This window comes from Hyperolius riggenbachi, chromosome 1 (assembly GCF_040937935.1).
Source record: "Hyperolius riggenbachi isolate aHypRig1 chromosome 1, aHypRig1.pri, whole genome shotgun sequence".
In the NCBI taxonomy this organism is placed as follows: domain Eukaryota; kingdom Metazoa; phylum Chordata; class Amphibia; order Anura; family Hyperoliidae; genus Hyperolius; species Hyperolius riggenbachi.
The window spans coordinates 258,378,370-258,397,445 of record NC_090646.1 but is presented as its reverse complement, the minus strand read 5'-3'; the positions used below and the strand labels follow the sequence as shown (position 1 = coordinate 258,397,445).

General features: G+C 43.9%; 1 protein-coding gene across 2 annotated transcripts in view; it reads right to left on the bottom strand.

The window, feature by feature from the left end:
* The window catches only part of MOB1B (MOB kinase activator 1B), a 79,185-nt gene that overhangs the window by 19,974 nt on the left and 40,135 nt on the right, over positions 1-19,076 (bottom strand). For both annotated transcript variants that reach the window (XM_068233350.1, XM_068233352.1), the window contains exons 2-3: positions 17,820-17,986; positions 11,650-11,743 (exon numbers count right to left, since the gene is read on the bottom strand). In XM_068233350.1, the coding sequence (XP_068089451.1) occupies positions 11,650-11,743; positions 17,820-17,986 (261 nt within the window). The remainder of the gene's footprint in view (positions 1-11,649; positions 11,744-17,819; positions 17,987-19,076) is intronic.

The window sequence follows — 19,076 nt, the reverse complement described above, 5'->3', positions numbered from 1 at the left end:
TCTGTCTACAGTATTTTGAAACCTGTTTCTTTTCAGGTCTGATTTGCTGCAACAAACTTGGCAGACTTTCCAGTAACAATAACATTATTGCTTAGAGAACTAATCTATAATGGCTTAATCTGATTTACTTCAAGGCCAATTTGTAACATATGGTATAAACATGGTTTACAGCTCATCACTGTGTATAGTCCCAGATGTTCTTACAATGTGTGAAGCTCCCTTCAGTAGCTAAACCAAATGTTTGTGGGAGGACTTGTTTAACCTCCTTAGCGGTAACCCCATGTGTGACACGGGGTAAGCCGCCGGAGGGTGCCGCTCAGGCTCTGCTGGGCCGATTTACATAATTTTTTTTTTTTGCTGGACGCAGCTAGCACTTTGCCCGATCGCCGCCCCACGCCCGATCGCCGCTATCCGGTGCGGCGTGCGCCCCCCCCCAGACCCCGTGCGCTGCCTGGCCAATCAGTGCCAGGCAGTGCTGAGGGGTGGATCGGGACTCCCAATGACGTCCCGACGTCGCTGAAGTCATCCCGCCCCGTCGCCATGGCGATGGGGAAGCCCTCCAGGCAATCCCGTTCTTTGAACGGGATTTCCTGATCGGAGATTGCCGAAGCCCTGGGCTCACTACATGATTATTTAAACAAAAAAAAAAAAATAAAAAAAAACTGTTGTGCTTCCCCCTGGCGGAATGTTTCATACCGCCAAGGGGGTTAAAAGGATAAATGAGGGGACCTTAAAAAGAAAAGTTTTACTCACCTGGGGCTTCTTCCAGCCCCTAAAAGTCTATCAGGTCCCAGGCTGAATTTCAGCTCTGTTCCAATCCACCAATGTCCCCTCCATAAGACCGGGACCTGCGGCCAGGTAGTGGCCTTCTGCCCAATTGGGCCTCTCATGACAGTGCTCTTATGGCCAGGAGCGCTCTGCACTTCTGCAGTTCACAGAGACAAACTGTGGGAGTACAATCTCAAGAGACACCCCCCCCCCCCCCCCCCCCGAACACCAAGACCTGGCCGAAATCTTACGGACAGGACAGCGGCAGCATGGAGCAGAGAGGAACTTTGGTGTGGGACCTAGTAGACTTCTAGGGTCTGGAAGAAGCCCCAAGTGAGTAAAAGTTTTGTTTTTTAGGTCGCCTCATGTATGCTTTAAGCCTGAACAAAGATGTGAAATGATTGTTCAAAAAAGAATGAAGGGTAAAGAGACTCTTTCTGGGGGATACTTACCTAGGGAGTGGGAAACCTCAAGGTCCCAATGAGGCTTCCCCGACCGAAGCTTGTCGGAATCCAGCGCTGGCTCCCTGAAACCTCCTCTGACAAGAGATCCTGCGCAGGCGCACTAGCAGCTCTTCGTTCAGGCGAGGCAAAAATAGCCAAGCCCGATTGTATCCGATCTACTGCACAGTAGAGTGGATACAATCGGGTTTGGCTATTTCCGCCTTACCTGAACAAAGAGCCACTAGTTCTCCTGCGCAAGATCGCGGTAGGTAAATATTCACCTCGACGCACTTCAGAGGGGGTCCCAGAACTCTAACGGAGGGACAGAGGCGGAAGCTTTGTTAGGGTCCAGAGGCATCCCCTCTTGAGGCAAGTATCCCCCGGAGGTTTTTTTTTAAATATACATATTCTTATTAACATGTATAATGATTGTTTACATATTCTGAAGACCGTAAACCTTAAAGGGACTCCGAGCAGTGCAGAAACTATGGAAAGATGCACATCATTTTAAAGCTCTCTTTCTCCTCTTTCCAATGATATATAAACCACCACCCTACGCCTTTTAGTTTTCGCTATTTTCGCGATTAAAATTGCCGCAGCCGCGATTTCGATCGCGAAAATAGAGAAAACTAAAAGGCGTAGGGCAACGATTTAGGTGTCGTCAGAAAGAGGAGAAAGAGAGCTTTAAAATGATATCCATCTTTCCATAGTTATATTGTATTACACAGGGCGACTTTTTGTCAAAGTCAGCAGCTGCATTCAGCAGAATGGAGCTGCTGACACTGGGGAAAGTGTCGTCCTGTGTAATACAATATAACTATGGCTTGATGGATATCATTTTAAAGCTCTCTTTCTCCTCTTTCTGACGACACCTAAATCGTTGCCCTACACCTTTTAGTTTTCTCTATTTTCGCGATCGAAATCGCGGCCGCGGCAATTTCAATCACGAAAATAACGAAAACTAAAAGACGTAGGGTGGTGGTTTATATATCATTGGAAAGAGGAGAAAGAGAGCTTTAAAATGATATGCATCTTTCCATAGTTTCTGCACTGCTCGGAGTCCCTTTAAGAAGGTGTTCCTAAAAGGAAGGAAGGGCACAGTGCACAGCAGAAACCTAACAGCAAATCTCAACTGACCAAGAAAGAGAAAAACAATGGCCTATCAAAGCCAAAGGATGTTGATCAATTAGCTGGCAGTCGTTTAATAAACCAGAAGTTGGAGCTTTTATTGGAGAGAATCATACAGTAGATCGCTTTGGGCCAGTGAAAATTGGTATGTTAGCAGGATTTTTGCTTATCATTAAATTTTATATGCACATTTGGACTGCAGATGCTGGATTTATCACTTTAAATCCATGGAGCCACATGATAGAGAGCAGCGGCTAATGCTTAAAGCTCACAAGATGATAACTCAAAATATCCCACTTTCATTCCAATAAGTGTGTCCAGTGTAGTGAACAATATTTTCTCCAGCTAGCAACCACATACAAAATAGAACTGCTAGCTTAAAGTCCAAGCCAATGTTTCGTGCATTAGTTGGCACTTTCTCAAGATCAAACTTGACTAACGATTCACCAAGGTTTAAAATCCATTCTTATTACAATTAATACAAGTTAGTTATCAAGAGCACTCATCTCAACTGATAACTTGGCCCCACACATAAAACCTATGGAAACGGACATTTCAGACCAAAAATCTATACCTGTTCACTCATATAAAACAGAAAGGACCGGCACCGCTGTCTTGTATCAAAGCTCTTTTAATAGCACCAAAGTGGCAGCAGTGACAGACTGCTGTTTCGGTTTACACCTTTATCAAACTGCTCAAAGCCATAAAAATTGTGACAAGACAAACACCTTTAAATACCCCCTTCCTGTATGGGAGGGGCCCCAGAGCGGACCTGAGAGGGAACTTCAATGGTAATATGCAAATATGCTCATGTTTCATGCACACTGAAAAAAAGTGTAATACCTGAATTAGCTTGTACACCACACCCCCAAGCTGGGATAGATCGATGATCACTTCCAAAAAAGGGAAACACTTTCTCCTCCTGTCCCTCCTCCAGCCAGCCACTCACAGCTGTGCAGGCAGTGCTCTGACAACTTCCAGGTCAACCCGGAAGTAGTCAACACATTATGGTCATTGGAGTGATCAGGTTGCAGTATTACCAAAAGTGGCCACAAGATGGCTCACTAAAGGTCGGTGCGACATTAAAGTTGCACCCTGCAGTAAAAAATGAAAAGTTCAAGATTAAGCCACAAGATGTCAGTGTGTGCAAAAATTCTAATGCAGTCAATAATTCGCATAGACAATGAGTTTAAGTATATTTTAAGTGCGACAAAAACGTCGCATCAAGAATACAAAAAGCAGTGTTGTTCTCCTACCTGGTTCGCTGAGGGTGGACATTAAAAGCAAGATCTGGAAGAAGAGCATAAAATAAACATATGAAAACGTGATTTACTCAGGAGGTTCTGATGTCACTAGATACAAAAACTAAGATCATATTCGCGGTTTAAACCACCCACTCCAAAAGTATTCAGTTTCCTGATCCAAAAGGCCTCCTTTTTAAGTAAGGCCTTGTCCCTATCCAAGCCCCTCCAAGTATCCGGGACCCCATCGATTGCCATTATGCGCAATTGTGACACTGCGTGTTTATGCAAATGAAAATGTTGCGCTACCGCCAAAGTGCAATTCGGGTCGCGTATATTCGATTTATGCGACGAGAAACGCTCCTTAAGTCGCTGAGTGGTTTTGCCTACATAGCCAAAACCACATGGGCATTTAATCATATATACGACGTACCGAGAGTTACAATCGTATCGGCCACGTATTTTAAAGGGGACACCCGTTGAGGGATGGCAGAAAGTGTCCCCCCTGATAACATGTCCACACATGTGGCATGATAAACAAGGGTACATGCCCCTTCTGCCCGTGTCCCCAACAGGGCCCCCACTCCTAGTAATTTTGTCCCGAACTGTTGGTGCCCTTTTAAAGGACATCAACGGGGGATATCGTAGTTCTGGAATCGATGGGAATCCTTCACTCAAAATGTGCCAATGTTTGCGAATTGTACGTGCAATCATGTTACTGCAGGTATTATATGTGGATACGAAAGGTAACCTAAGGCTTCTCCTTCTACCTATTCTATCACGTTTCTCAGTTTGGAACGTATTTTCAGGGTAACCCCGGGCCCTAAACTTACTCCTCATTTCTTCCTGTCTCCTCTCCCTGACCTCAGTATCTGTGACAATGTCCGCCACTCTCTTAAGCTGCCCTAGTGGTATACTATCTCTGGTGCCGTCGGGGTGGAAACTCCTATAGTGCAACAGGGAGTTCCTATCAGTCTCTTTGACAAATAAATCCGTCTCGAAGTGACCATCTTGCAAAATGACTCGAGTGTCCAAAAAGGAGACACTACTGGGGTCACTATGCGTCGTAAACCGAATATAGGGGCAGGCACTGTGCAGTTGCGATACGAACTCATCCAGGCTCGAACGCGGGCCCCTCCACACGCAAAATATGTCGTCTATAAATCTCCACCAGCACAAAGCGTGCTGGCGGAAAAGACGATTATCATAGACAAATGCCTCCTCATGGAGGGCCATGTATAGATTTGCGTAGGAGGGGGCCACGTTCGAGCCCATTGCCGTGCCCCGCCTCTGCACAAAATACCTGCCCCCAAACGTAAAATAGTTGCACTTGAGTACCACCTCCAACAGTCGCACCAGAAATTTCCTCTGCTCGTGTGAATAGTCAGTGCGGGTCATGATGAACCAGTCAATCGCCTCCACACCCCCATCATGCGGGATGGAGGTGTAGAGGCTCTCAACATCTAGTGTAACAAGTAGCACTCCCTCATCGACTTGACCAAGACCTCGTAATTTATCCAAAAACATCCTTGTATCACGAAGATACGATGGTACTTCATGTACAAGAGGCTGGAGCAGGCCATCCAGGAATTTAGCTATTGGTACAAATATTGACCCAATGCCCGAAACAATGGGTCTACCTGGAGGCCTGTCCAGCCTCTTGTGGATTTTAGGAAGGATATAAAGCGTAGGGGTCTTGGGATGTTCTTCCCTGAGGAATTTAAAAAGACCATTATCGATAATGCCTTTTCTCAATGCTTCATTTAATAAATCATCAATTTTTGCCCGAACAATCAACACAGGATCACAATCTATGCTTTCATAAACATCAGAGTCAGATAATTGTCTCAAAACCTCCTCATTGTACATACTGGTATCCATCACCACCACTGCCCCACCCTTATCTGCGGGGCGGATGGTGATGGACACATTATCCCGTAGGGAAGAAATAGCTCTACGTTGTATTGGTGACAAATTGGTGACAAATTGGTGACAAATTACAATTGACCCCAATTGTAATTTGTCACCAATACAACGTAGAGCTATTTCTTCCCTACGGGATAATGTGTCCATCACCATCCGCCCCGCAGATAAGGGTGGGGCAGTGGTGGTGATGGATACCAGTATGTACAATGAGGAGGTTTTGAGACAATTATCTGACTCTGATGTTTATGAAAGCATAGATTGTGATCCTGTGTTGATTGTTCGGGCAAAAATTGATGATTTATTAAATGAAGCATTGAGAAAAGGCATTATCGATAATGGTCTTTTTAAATTCCTCAGGGAAGAACATCCCAAGACCCCTACGCTTTATATCCTTCCTAAAATCCACAAGAGGCTGGACAGGCCTCCAGGTAGACCCATTGTTTCGGGCATTGGGTCAATATTTGTACCAATAGCTAAATTCCTGGATGGCCTGCTCCAGCCTCTTGTACATGAAGTACCATCGTATCTTCGTGATACAAGGATGTTTTTGGATAAATTACGAGGTCTTGGTCAAGTCGATGAGGGAGTGCTACTTGTTACACTAGATGTTGAGAGCCTCTACACCTCCATCCCGCATGATGGTGGTGTGGAGGCGATTGACTGGTTCATCATGACCCGCACTGACTATTCACACGAGCAGAGGAAATTTCTGGTGCGACTGTTGGAGGTGGTACTCAAGTGCAACTATTTTACGTTTGGGGGCAGGTATTTTGTGCAGAGGCGGGGCACGGCAATGGGCTCGAACGTGGCCCCCTCCTACGCAAATCTATACATGGCCCTCCATGAGGAGGCATTTGTCTATGATAATCGTCTTTTCCGCCAGCACGCTTTGTGCTGGTGGAGATTTATAGACGACATATTTTGCGTGTGGAGGGGCCCGCGTTCGAGCCTGGATGAGTTCGTATCGCAACTGCACAGTGCCTGCCCCTATATTCGGTTTACGACGCATAGTGACCCCAGTAGTGTCTCCTTTTTGGACACTCGAGTCATTTTGCAAGATGGTCACTTCGAGACGGATTTATTTGTCAAAGAGACTGATAGGAACTCCCTGTTGCACTATAGGAGTTTCCACCCCGACGGCACCAGAGATAGTATACCACTAGGGCAGCTTAAGAGAGTGGCGGACATTGTCACAGATACTGAGGTCAGGGAGAGGAGACAGGAAGAAATGAGGAGTAAGTTTAGGGCCCGGGGTTACCCTGAAAATACGTTCCAAACTGAGAAACGTGATAGAATAGGTAGAAGGAGAAGCCTTAGGTTACCTTTCGTATCCACATATAATACCTGCAGTAACATGATTGCACGTACAATTCGCAAACATTGGCACATTTTGAGTGAAGGATTCCCATCGATTCCAGAACTACGATATCCCCCGTTGATGTCCTTTAAAAGGGCACCAACAGTTCGGGACAAAATTACTAGGAGTGGGGGCCCTGTTGGGGACACGGGCAGAAGGGGCATGTACCCTTGTTTATCATGCCACATGTGTGGACATGTTATCAGGGGGGACACTTTCTGCCATCCCTCAACGGGTGTCCCCTTTAAAATACGTGGCCGATACGATTGTAACTCTCGGTACGTCGTATATATGATTAAATGCCCATGTGGTTTTGGCTATGTAGGCAAAACCACTCAGCGACTAAAGGAGCGTTTCTCGTCGCATAAATCGAATATACGCGACCCGAATTGCACTTTGGCGGTAGCGCAACATTTTCATTTGCATAAACACGCAGTGTCACAATTGCGCATAATGGCAATCGATGGGGTCCCGGATACTTGGAGGGGCTCGGATAGGGACAAGGCCTTACTTAAAAAGGAGGCCTTTTGGATCAGGAAACTGAATACTTTTGGAGTGGGTGGTTTAAACCGCGAATATGATCTTAGTTTTTGTATCTAGTGACATCAGAACCTCCTGAGTAAATCACGTTTTCATATGTTTATTTTATGCTCTTCTTCCAGATCTTGCTTTTAATGTCCACCCTCAGCGAACCAGGTAGGAGAACAACACTGCTTTTTGTATTCTTGATGCGACGTTTTTGTCGCACTTAAAATATACTTAAACTCATTGTCTATGCGAATTATTGACTGCATTAGAATTTTTGCACACACTGACATCTTGTGGCTTAATCTTGAACTTTTCATTTTTTACTGCAGGGTGCAACTTTAATGTCGCACCGACCTTTAGTGAGCCATCTTGTGGCCACTTTTGGTAATACTGCAACCTGATCACTCCAATGACCATAATGTGTTGACTACTTCCGGGTTGACCTGGAAGTTGTCAGAGCACTGCCTGCACAGCTGTGAGTGGCTGGCTGGAGGAGGGACAGGAGGAGAAAGTGTTCCCTTTTTTGGAAGTGATCATCGATCTATCCCAGCTTGGGGGTGTGGTGTACAAGCTAATTCAGGTATTACACTTTTTTTCAGTGTGCATGAAACATGAGCATATTTGCATATTACCATTGAAGTTCCCTCTCAGGTCCGCTCTGGGGCCCCTCCCATACAGGAAGGGGGTATTTAAAGGTGTTTGTCTTGTCACAATTTTTATGGCTTTGAGCAGTTTGATAAAGGTGTAAACCGAAACAGCAGTCTGTCACTGCTGCCACTTTGGTGCTATTAAAAGAGCTTTGATACAAGACAGCGGTGCCGGTCCTTTCTGTTTTATCTGGACTGCACTTCCCAGGAGGCACTGGGGAGAGACCTTGGGCACGCTGCATACTCTTTTTTGGAAACGGTGCTCCCTCTCTTTTGTTTATGTATATACCTGTTCACTCAGATTTTCAAAGGACCAAACAGACTATTTTAAATTCAAGTATATAAAAACTGGCTATATAACAGGGTGCAAAATTCAAATGCACTCATCAAAAGGCAATTTAAAAAAAGGAGTTGATGCATCAGTAGAATGCTAAGTGTTGTTGAAAACTAACTTTAATTGTAATAATCCGAAACAGTCTGTATGCATATTAATTTTGTGGCTCTGAACAGTTAACAAGCTGACACATCATTACAATCCAACGGTTCTGGAGGTGTGGTTAGCTTCCAGGGACAACAAAGGATGATTTGCATATTCAGCAGTGATGCATTGTGGGAGACATCATATGCTCACTCCAAACTGAGTAATACCTTCTGTTTTAGGAAGGCAAACATTTGTTTTGCATAATGTTTTAGTAAGAGGGCTTTTTGGTCCTTTGTAGACCCCTACAAACCCTAGGAGTTCTGGTTTACCATGAGCTTTCTGGGTAATCTGTAACTCTAATTGTAATTAGGATGACTATTTCAGTTTGGGCACATGAAGAGGGAAGTTTGGTCTTCAGGAAGTACGAACTGGGGCACAAACTATAAACTTTGCACCTTTTTATCCTCCTAGGATGTAAGCAAACAATTATCTTTCAGTGTAGTTGTAACTGGAGAGTGTTTACTAAATTGGACTTTAAAAAATATTGGAATAAAGGTGAAGCTTTACCCTTCCACTTTTTTATTTCATGTACCCAAATATACCAATGAATACCTGTGGTTGCAACAAATCATAGATTTTGCTGCCAGAATCCTGGAAAATGGCATGACCTGTCAAAAAAAAAAAAAAATCTATCTTTTTTTCCCCAAATCTTCTTGGGTCTTCTTGGATCCCTGTCAGCCAGCCAGCCTATGTAGAGCATTTCCACACAGCTTCTGCTATGTAGACCTGGTGGACCAAGTGGACCCAAGTACATTGGGCAGTGGAGGAGGTTACAAAGGAAGCAGACATGGTGATCTCCACTTAAAGTAACTTTTGATTATCTGTGACTATATGTAGATAGTTTTCTACTTTTAAACACTTGAGTTACAAAGGTCTCATGCACACACACTACTTATGTACAAAATATACTGTACTGCCTTTGCTATTATATACCTATTATACCTCCTGGCACCTATTATATACAGGATCTTCTCAAAAAATTAGCATATTGTGATAAAGTTCATTATTTTCTGTAATGTACTGATAAACATTAGACTTTCATATATTTTAGATTCATTACACACAACTGAAGTAGTTCAAGCCTTTTATTGTTTTTCTTTTTGATGATTTTGGCATACAGCTCATGAAAACCCAAATTTCCTATCTCAAAAAATTAGCATATTTCATCCGACCAATAAAAGAAAAGTGTTTTTAAAACAAAAAAAGTCATCCTTCAAATAATTATGTTCAGTTATGCACTCAATACTTGGTCGGGAATCCTTTTTCAGAAATGACTTCTTCAATGCGGCGTGGCATGGAGGCTCAGGTCAGGACAGTTGGCAGGCCAATTGAGCACAGTAATACCATGGTCAGTAAACCATTTACCAGTGGTTTTGGCACTGTGAGTAGGTGCCAGGTCATGCTGAAAAATTAAATCTTCATCTCCATAAAGCTTTTCAGCAGATGGAAGCATTAAGTGCTCCAAAATATGCTGATAGCTAGCTGCATTGACCCTGCCCTTGGACCAACACCAGCAGCTGACATGGCACCCCAGACTATCACTGACTGTGGGTACTTGACACTGGACTTCAGGCATTTTGGCATTTCCCTCTCCCCAGTCTTCCTCCAGACTCTGGCACCTTGATTTCCGAATGACATGTAAAAGTTGCTTTCATCCAAAAAAAGTACTTTGGACCACTGAGCAACAGTCCAGTGCTGCTTCTCTGTAGCCCAGGTCAGGCGCTTCTGCCACTGTTTCTGGTTCAAAAGTGGGTTCATGCTTCCATCTGCTGAAAAGCTTTATGTAGATGAAGATTTCATTTTTCAGCATGACCTGGCACCTGCTCACAGTGCCAAAACCACTGGTAAATGGTTTACTGACCATGGTATTACTGTGCTCAATTGGCCTGCCAACTCTCCTGACCTGAACCCCATAGAGAATCTGTGGGATATTGTGAAGAGAAAGTTGAGAGACGCAAGACCCAACACCCTGGATGAGCTTAAGGCCGCTATTGAAGCATCCTGGGCCTCCATAACACCTGAGCAGTGCCACAGGCTGATTGCCTCCATGCCATGCCGCATTGAAGCAGTCATTTCTGAAAAAGGATTCCCGACCAAGTATTGAGTGCATAACTGAACATAATTATTTGAAGGTTGACTTTTTTTGTTTTAAAAACACTTTTCTTTTATTGGTCGGATGAAATATGCTAATTTTTTGAGATAGGAAATTTGGGTTTTCATGAGCTGTATGCCAAAATCATCAATAAGAAAAACAATAAAAGGCTTGGAACTACTTCAGTTGTGTGTAATGAATCTAAAATATATGAAAGTCTAATGTTTATCCGTACATTACAGAAAATAATGAACTTTATCACAATATGCTAATTTTTTGAGAAGATCCTGTATTTTTATTACAATGTTACAGTATTGTATGAACTGTTGTAAGTTGTTAAATACTCATTGAAAAGAAACAAACTGTTTAGACTGCATGTCCAAAAGTAAATCATTCATGCACTTAAACCAGTATGTTCAATGCATCGCTCAACTTACAAACAAAATTTGACTTACAATCTCCCGGAACAAAAACTGAGTGGTTGTAGGGAATTGCTGGAATAACATTCCAGGACAAGAGGAAACTGGGCAGTTCTGGGTAAATGCTTGCAGCTGCATTGACTATTTGAAAATACCCCTGAATCGGGGAAAACCTATTGACTGAAGTCCGTGGTGGGCCTTATTATCTCCCAGAGTGTGCTTTCACTGCTCGCTGTCCTTGGGCTCCATCCCGTTCCCCGTATTCGATCCTCTTACCTCTGCGGCTGCCTGGAAGTTACTCCGCGCAGGGTAGAGCAATTATGAACTGTGAACGCACAAGTTTGTGGGTGCTTGTGGATGAGCTTGCTTGAGCTGTACTCCTGCAATTCGGAGCTGCGCCTCCGTGCACTGAAGCTTGAGGAAAAAGGTATTCGATTGGAGGATCCCGTTGAATATGAAGAGGAACAGAAACGGGAAAGGACAACGAGCAGGTAGAGGTAATCTAGCTCACCATGGGCTTCATTCAATAATTTTGGTCTTGGTTCAGGCGTACTTGAAGAAAGAAGGTAACTAATAAAGACCATCAGTGTACCAAATAAGCACAAACACAATGACTTACTTTGGGCCAGCAGACATTACTGGACAGCTCTCCTCTGTACAGAAATCTGTAATGGTTCCATATAACATATTGATCTGGTTGAAAAAGTCCACAGCTGGTAAGTGAGAGTAACAGTCTGTTAGATGGTTACATTTATACAAGAAATATTATACAGAAATCCAGAAAAGTAATCAGGAAATTCAATCATTGCAAATTCTTACGTACAAAACTAAAGGAATGAAACAATTACATCTTATTGGATGTACTTTGTGTTTTGCTTTTTGTATTCAAAGGAATGCTGGAAGCAGGCTAGACAGACAACTAAACAATTTAAAAGAGAACTGTAGTGAGGTATGTGGAGGCTGCCATATTGATTTCCTTTTGAATAATACTAGTTGCCTGGCTAGCCTGCAAATCCTCTGCCTCTAATACTTTTAGCCCTAGACCCTCAACAAGCATGCAGCAGATCAGATCTGACAAGAGTAGCTGCATGCTTGTTTCTGGTGTGATTCACACTACTGCAGGCAAATAGCTCAGCAGGACTGCCAGGCAACTGGTATTGCTTAAAAAGAAATCAATATGGCAGCCTCCATATACCTCTCACTACAGTTCTCCTTTAAAAAGGGAAGCAAAACACTTATGTGTGTTGACTCAAACAGAATTTGCCAAACCTTGACTCTGGCTGTACATACTAGTTTCACAGTAGTTCCTAAATGAATGGGTCTGTCTTCACTGCCTTCAGCCTAATTTGAATCATGAGTCAGGGAATGGCTGTGTCAGTTAAGCCTCATTCGTTTCGCTCTGGCACAAATTATATTTTAATGTTGGACGGTTACAAAGAACATGCAGTATTATATAATAATGATAGATTTGAGAACGTACATTAAGTACAGTACAATGAGCTGTTGCAGAGAAAGAAACATGAATGAAATACCCTGCATGATGATGAACCACCTATTCATTGGGTACCACAAGAGATAAATGTATCTGCAACTGTTCCAGAGTGCTGAGCAAATGGGATAAAGTGAAGAGGAACTGACAGTTGAGCCCCTAACTTATAGTCAGTTAAGCCATACATCACATTAAAGGGATACCAGAAGCGAAAAATATAGTTCTGCCCCTCCGATGCTGCTAATTGCCCTCCGGCACCCTCTTCCGGGTCGCCGAAGTCAGGTAACACTGTGCCTGCGTTGGCCCAGCTGCACGCATTCCACATCGCAGGAGCACTTTGTGCATGCGCGTGACAGCACAATTATGTCATGCACAGGCGTAGATCGCTACTGGGCGTGGTCACGTGATGTGGGACGCGTGCAGCCGGGCCAGTGCAGGCACAGCGTTACCTGTCTTTGGCAACCCAGAAGAGGGTGCCGGAGGGTGATTAGCAGCATCGAAGGGGCAGTAAGTAGAACGGATGGAGCGGTGGGCCTAAGGACGGCTCACCACACATGCCAGCTCCCCCCGTTTCTTCTATATTTTTCCCCTCTGGTATACTTTAAAGGACCAATAGGAAGGCTTGAAAAGTCAGAAGTGATGGCCTATACATTATTTGATTTTCCTGTTCGATCAACCAATGGATTCCATAATTTTATCGGATCTAGGGAGAATTATGTTCCATTCTGTTCGGGCAGCACGGTGGTGTAGTGGTTAGTGCTCTCGCCTTGCAGCGCTGGGTCCCCAGTTCGTATCCCAGCCAGCTCAACATCTGCAAGGAGTTTGTATATTCTCTCCATGTCTGAGTGGGTTTCTTCCGGGCACTCCGGTTTCCCCCCACATCCCAAAAACATACAGATAAGTTGGCTGGCTTCCCCTAAATTGGCCCCAGACTACAACAAAATACACTACATTATATAGACAAAGCACTCTGGTAGGGATTAGAATGTGAGCTCCTCTGAGGGACAGTTAGTGACAAGACTATATACTCTGTACAGCGCTGTGAAAGATGTCGGCGCTATATAAATACTAACTAATAATAATAATTCTGTTTGCCCAATGGAAAATTGGCCGATATCTGGTCAAATCAACCAATTTTCTTGATTGGGCAGGATGGAAAATATCGGTCGATTATAAAGAAATCAGCTACAGTAGAATACCTTTATAGTAATCTCCAACAGACCAGTAAAAGTAGTAGTTACTATATCAGAAGTTTACAAGATCAGAATTGGTCATACATTGTATATTTATACTGATGCATTTGCTGGCAACTGAGGACTGAGTTTACTATATGTAGAGGTATATATATTAGAGTTTACTATATCAATATTCTACAGTACTGTCCACATGATTTTGATCGACACATATTTTGATTTTTGGTCTCAGTGCATGGAGGCACATCATCATTCAGCTCAATTAGTGAAGGAGAATAGCATAGGATCTCGCGTGTAGTGAGTGGGCCACTACTTGATCAACATTTGATCAAGCACACTGCTGTTGATCACCCAATAAAGTCAATTGCTTAATCATTTGATATAAAAATGGAGTTATGTATGGGCACCTTTACGCTTGACATTGGGAGACTTTCTCCTAAGGCCCGGTTCACATTAACATTCCAGGTCCGGCTTCCCCGGACCCGGAACGCTCCGTACACAGCAGATGGTGAATGGATACATTGTTAATCAATGTATCCATTCACACTCGTGCGACCGTCCGGATCCGATCCGGGACGATCCGGCTTTTTTCCAACATGCTCCATTTTTGCCGTCCGTCCCGATGCGGCTGCGGACCCGGGCCGGATCCTGACCCGAACATGCGGCCATGCTGTGCAATGAGAAACGGATGTTTCTCATCACACTGGCAATAGGACCGGATGCTTCCAGCACCGGTCCTATGCCACTTGGGGGGCCTGGACTACACGCCGGTATCCCCCAGGCTTGCGGTGCCTTTCTGGCACTGCAATGTATCTACGGTAGTTACGGCTACTTTATTGTAGCCGGAACTGATACATTCCGGATCCGCAACTGGTGGCAACTTGTGGCCACCGCAGAGCCTTGTACGGTCTCTTTGCGGGACCCGGACCCCCGGACACTTGCGGACTCGAACCGCAAGTGTGAACGGGGCCTAACACTGTAAGCAACAAAGCTAATTTGCAGATCATTCTCCAGTTCATATTTATGAAACAAATTATCTTTTCGTATCGTTTTCACTGTACAGAGCCTCTCATTCTGATCGATTATGATTATCAACATATGATTACCGTATATACTCGCATATAAGCCGACCCCCCAACTTTTACCTGAAAAAACAGGGGAAAATGATTGACCCCCATATAAACCAGGGGTAGGAAATGCTGGCCGCCTTATTCCCCTAGTGTGTCCCAGTATAGCTAGTAAAGTGCCCAGTATGGGTAGGTAGTGCCCCAGTATAGCTAGTATAGTGCCCAGTATAGCTAGTATAGTGCTCAGTATAGCTAGTATAGTGCCCCAGTTTAGCTAGTATAGTGCTCAGTATAGCTAGTATAGTGCTCAGTATAGCTAGTATAGTGCCCCAGTTTAACTAGTATAGTGCTCAGTATAGCTAGTATAGTGTCCCAGTTTAGCTAGTATAGTGCTCAGTATAGCTAGTATAGTGCCTCAGTATAGCTAGTATAGTGCTCAGTATAGCTAGTATAGTGCCCCAGTTTAGCTAGTATAGTGCCCCAGTTTAGCTAGTATAGTGCCCCAGTTTAGCTAGTATAGTGCCCCAGTTTAGCTAGTATAGTGCCCCAGTTTAGCTAGTATAGTGCCCCAGTTTAGCTAGTATAGTGCCCCAGTTTAGCTAGTATAGTGCTCAGTATAGCTAGTATAGTGCCCCAGTTTAGCTAGTATAGTGCTCAGTATAGCTAGTATAGTGCTCAGTATAGCTAGTATAGTGCTCAGTATAGCTAGTATAGTGCTCAGTATAGCTAGTATAGTGCTCAGTATAGCTAGTATAGTGCTCAGTATAGCTAGTATAGTGCCCAGTATAGCTAGTATAGTGCCCCAGTTTAGCTAGTATAGTGCTCAGTATAGCTAGTATAGTGCTCAGTATAGCTAGTATAGTGCCCCAGTTTAGCTAGTATAGTGCTCAGTATAGCTAGTATAGTGCCCAGTGTAGTGCCCTGCCCCGCACGCTCCCTCCCTCCCTCTGCGGCCGCTGCTGCTGCTATTACCTGCTTTAGGCAGCGGCCGCTTCCTAATCCGGGTTCCCCTCTTCATCCTGCGGACTCCGTAAGTGTATCACAGCAGCGCGCCCGGCGCTGCTGCTGTGACGATGCAGGGGGCAGGAAAGAGCGGTTCCCCTGGTAACGGCGATGCGCCGTTACCAGGGGAACCGCTCTTTCCTGGCCCATGCATCGTCACAGCAGCAGCGCCGGGCGCGCTGCTGTGATACAGTTACGGAGTCCGCAGGATGAAGAGGGGAACCAGGATTAGGAAGCGGCCGCTGAAGCAGGTAATTTAGCAGCAGCGGCGGCCGCGGAGGGAGGGAGGGGGCGAGCGAGCGGGCGGGCGGGGGGCGCAGACCACCACCCACGACTCGCATACAAGCCGAGCCCCCAACTTTTGGCCCCCTTTTTGGGGGTCAAAAATTCGGCTTGTATGCGAGTATATACGGTAGTTAAAATTTCTGAGGTTTACAGTAAAGAAAGCCTGATGCGAAAATACTTCTTTTTACCTTCTATTTATCTTAAAGAGAATCTGTACTCTAAAATTCTTACAATAAAAAGCATACCATTCTATTAATTATGTTCTCCTGGGCCCCTATGTGCTGTTTCTGCCTCTACCTGCTGCAATCCAGGCTTGTAATTGCCATTTTTATGCAGTGTTAACAAACAAAAGACATAGCAAGTGATTCGCTGAAAGTAGGTCAGTGTGTGAGTCATACAGAGTGTGCAGGGGGCCTGGAGAGGGTGTGTATAGCTTCTGCCAATGACAAGCAGTGCAGCACATTCCACACATTCCAGCCTCAGCCGACAGAGGAGAGAAGATTAGATCATATAACAGAGATAATACAGCCACTGTGCAATTAGGAAAGGCTGCAGTAAGCCAGACCACATTAGAACAGGCATAGGAACTTATAGAAGAAATAAGGATGAAAATTTTGTTACAGAGTCTATTTAAGCAATATGAGCAGAGGTGAAACGCCGCATTCCCACGGCAGAACAAGGTCTTTATACCCCCCAGATCCCAGGCCAAAATGCGGGGCTTGCTTCCTGGTAGAGGCAGAGCTTTGCGCTGTAGAGCAGAGCGCTGGAGTCAATCTCCACCGATAGCCACCTCTCCCCGCCCCTCTCATTCTTCTTTCACTGAGAGGGGCAGGGAGGGGTGGAGATTGACTCCAGTAGAGGCAGAGGTACAGCGCAAAGCTCTTCCTCCCCAGGCAGCAAAATCCACAACCTGGGAAGTTGTGGAATTTTGCACTGGAATATGGGGGTATAAAGACCTTGTTCTGCTGCGGGAATGCATTGTTTCACCTCTGCTCATATTGCTTAACATAAATAGCAGGTAAAAAGAGGTATTTTTAATGGCTTCAGACTCTCTTTAATGTAAACCTGAGCAATTTTAACTAATCATATGCTGATAATCATAATCAATCAGAATGAGATACTCTCTTTAAGTTCACATTAATGCTGTGCAGTAACTTGAAGGTATTAATAAGACCTCAAATTTACTACAAATAGTCAATCTTGACTGTATAATCAAAATAACATATGCCAACTCAATTCAGAAAAGTTACATGTTTAATTAAATAAGATAATAAATCCGTATACTTAGGTAAGCCATGGGAATAGATGAAGCCTCATACTGACACTCTTAAATTATTCAGTATCTTTAAAGTTTTGCATTTAATTTTCAGCTATGAACGAACCCATCATGGTCTAGCTGTCTGATAATAGTCATATTCCAAGAGTCTGCTTTCTCGGGCAACACAAAATAATGACTGACTGCTATAAAAAAGACTTACCGGTATTTTGCTTCCATTTGTTAATGACATCATTTATCAGTGCGTTTGAGGAAGAAAAAAAAAAAAAAAGCTACGGGTCTATTGGCCATGGCTATCTTTTCTGGTTTCTATATTGTATGTAAGCTGACTATAATACTACTGCTAGGCAATAGTCACAGTCGTCCTTTTACATATTCTTTCAATGTATTCTGTGGTGTTTGATATGTATATTCCTCATTAATACTTAATTTTTTCTTTCATAAATCTGAGTTATATTTTGAGTTATCAGTACTTACTATTCACTGCTACCCATTCATTGAGGTCTTCACCCTCCGGCAGCATGACAGCCATACGGAGGTTTCCACTACCCAGAGTGGCTTCTGCATGCTTCAGCAGCTCGTACTGGTGGGAGCCTTCAGGAATACTCTTCTTTGGCTTGAAAGTCTTTGAAGAGCGATTGCCACTAAACAATATCAAACAGAACTCATGTTAACATTTTATCACCAATTAAAAAAGAGTAAGAGAACTTTCCCCCACCCCTAGATGATATCTATATGGAATTTCCATAGTTCTGCCTCTTGTACACTCTTAGGAGCCAATTATGAAACCAAGGAATTGCAACTTGTAACTACGTGGAACTGCGATTATCAGCCGAAAACAAATGCTCAACATGTTTCGCCATCACCTGATGAGTCAGTAATGACAAAATATGATGGGCGGAGCTAGGAAACACAAGTGAGAGTCTGTGGCCAACATGCAGACATCTGGTGAAATCGGAGTAGCAAAAGTGTTCATGAGCAGGGTTGAGAGTGTGCTGGCAACAGTGATGCATGCAAATAGCCAGCCAGTGGCCAGCATATGGGGGAGAGCCCATTCTAAATTTCTCCAAGTGGATTTTAAAGTCTTCAAATTGTGAATGTGACTTTTTATACATTATTAAATTTAAACAATTTTACGATTTGGGACATATTCTTATTTGAGGTAATCTAGTGAAATAGATCTTGCACTTGACTGCTGAAGCAAAGGGTGTTCATAGCGAGGAGGAGAGTGTGTCTGGAATTCTTGCCCGAGATACGGAGAGGTGGGGATGGCCCTTCAGTGTCCCAACATGCATCTGGTGGGTCTATCCGTTTGGCAAGTCCCAAACTACCAGGTGTGGGGGAGGTTAAGCTATATTCTCCAGTCAACATTTATGCAAGAGGAGTGTGAGGGATTGTACCCTAAGAGCTGGATGCTCATTGTCTGTATTTTGGAACTTTGCTCTGATTTAAAGCTGTGAACACCAGCTTCTAACACATTATAAGGATCCTGATTGCTTGCTCTGGACAACTGTACCACTTTTGCTCTAGTTTTCTGTGCACCTGTCTTGATAAATTGATCCCTAGTTGTTTTCTTCTGCTCATACTGTATGTTTTACTCTCTACTGTAAAGAATTATTATTGCACCATCTTACCTATTGAGAGCACTGAGTATAAGAATATTGATGTTTTACAGTCATCTGTATGGATGTATTATTGGGATCTGCATTTAAACAGTAGTGTAGTGTAGATTAT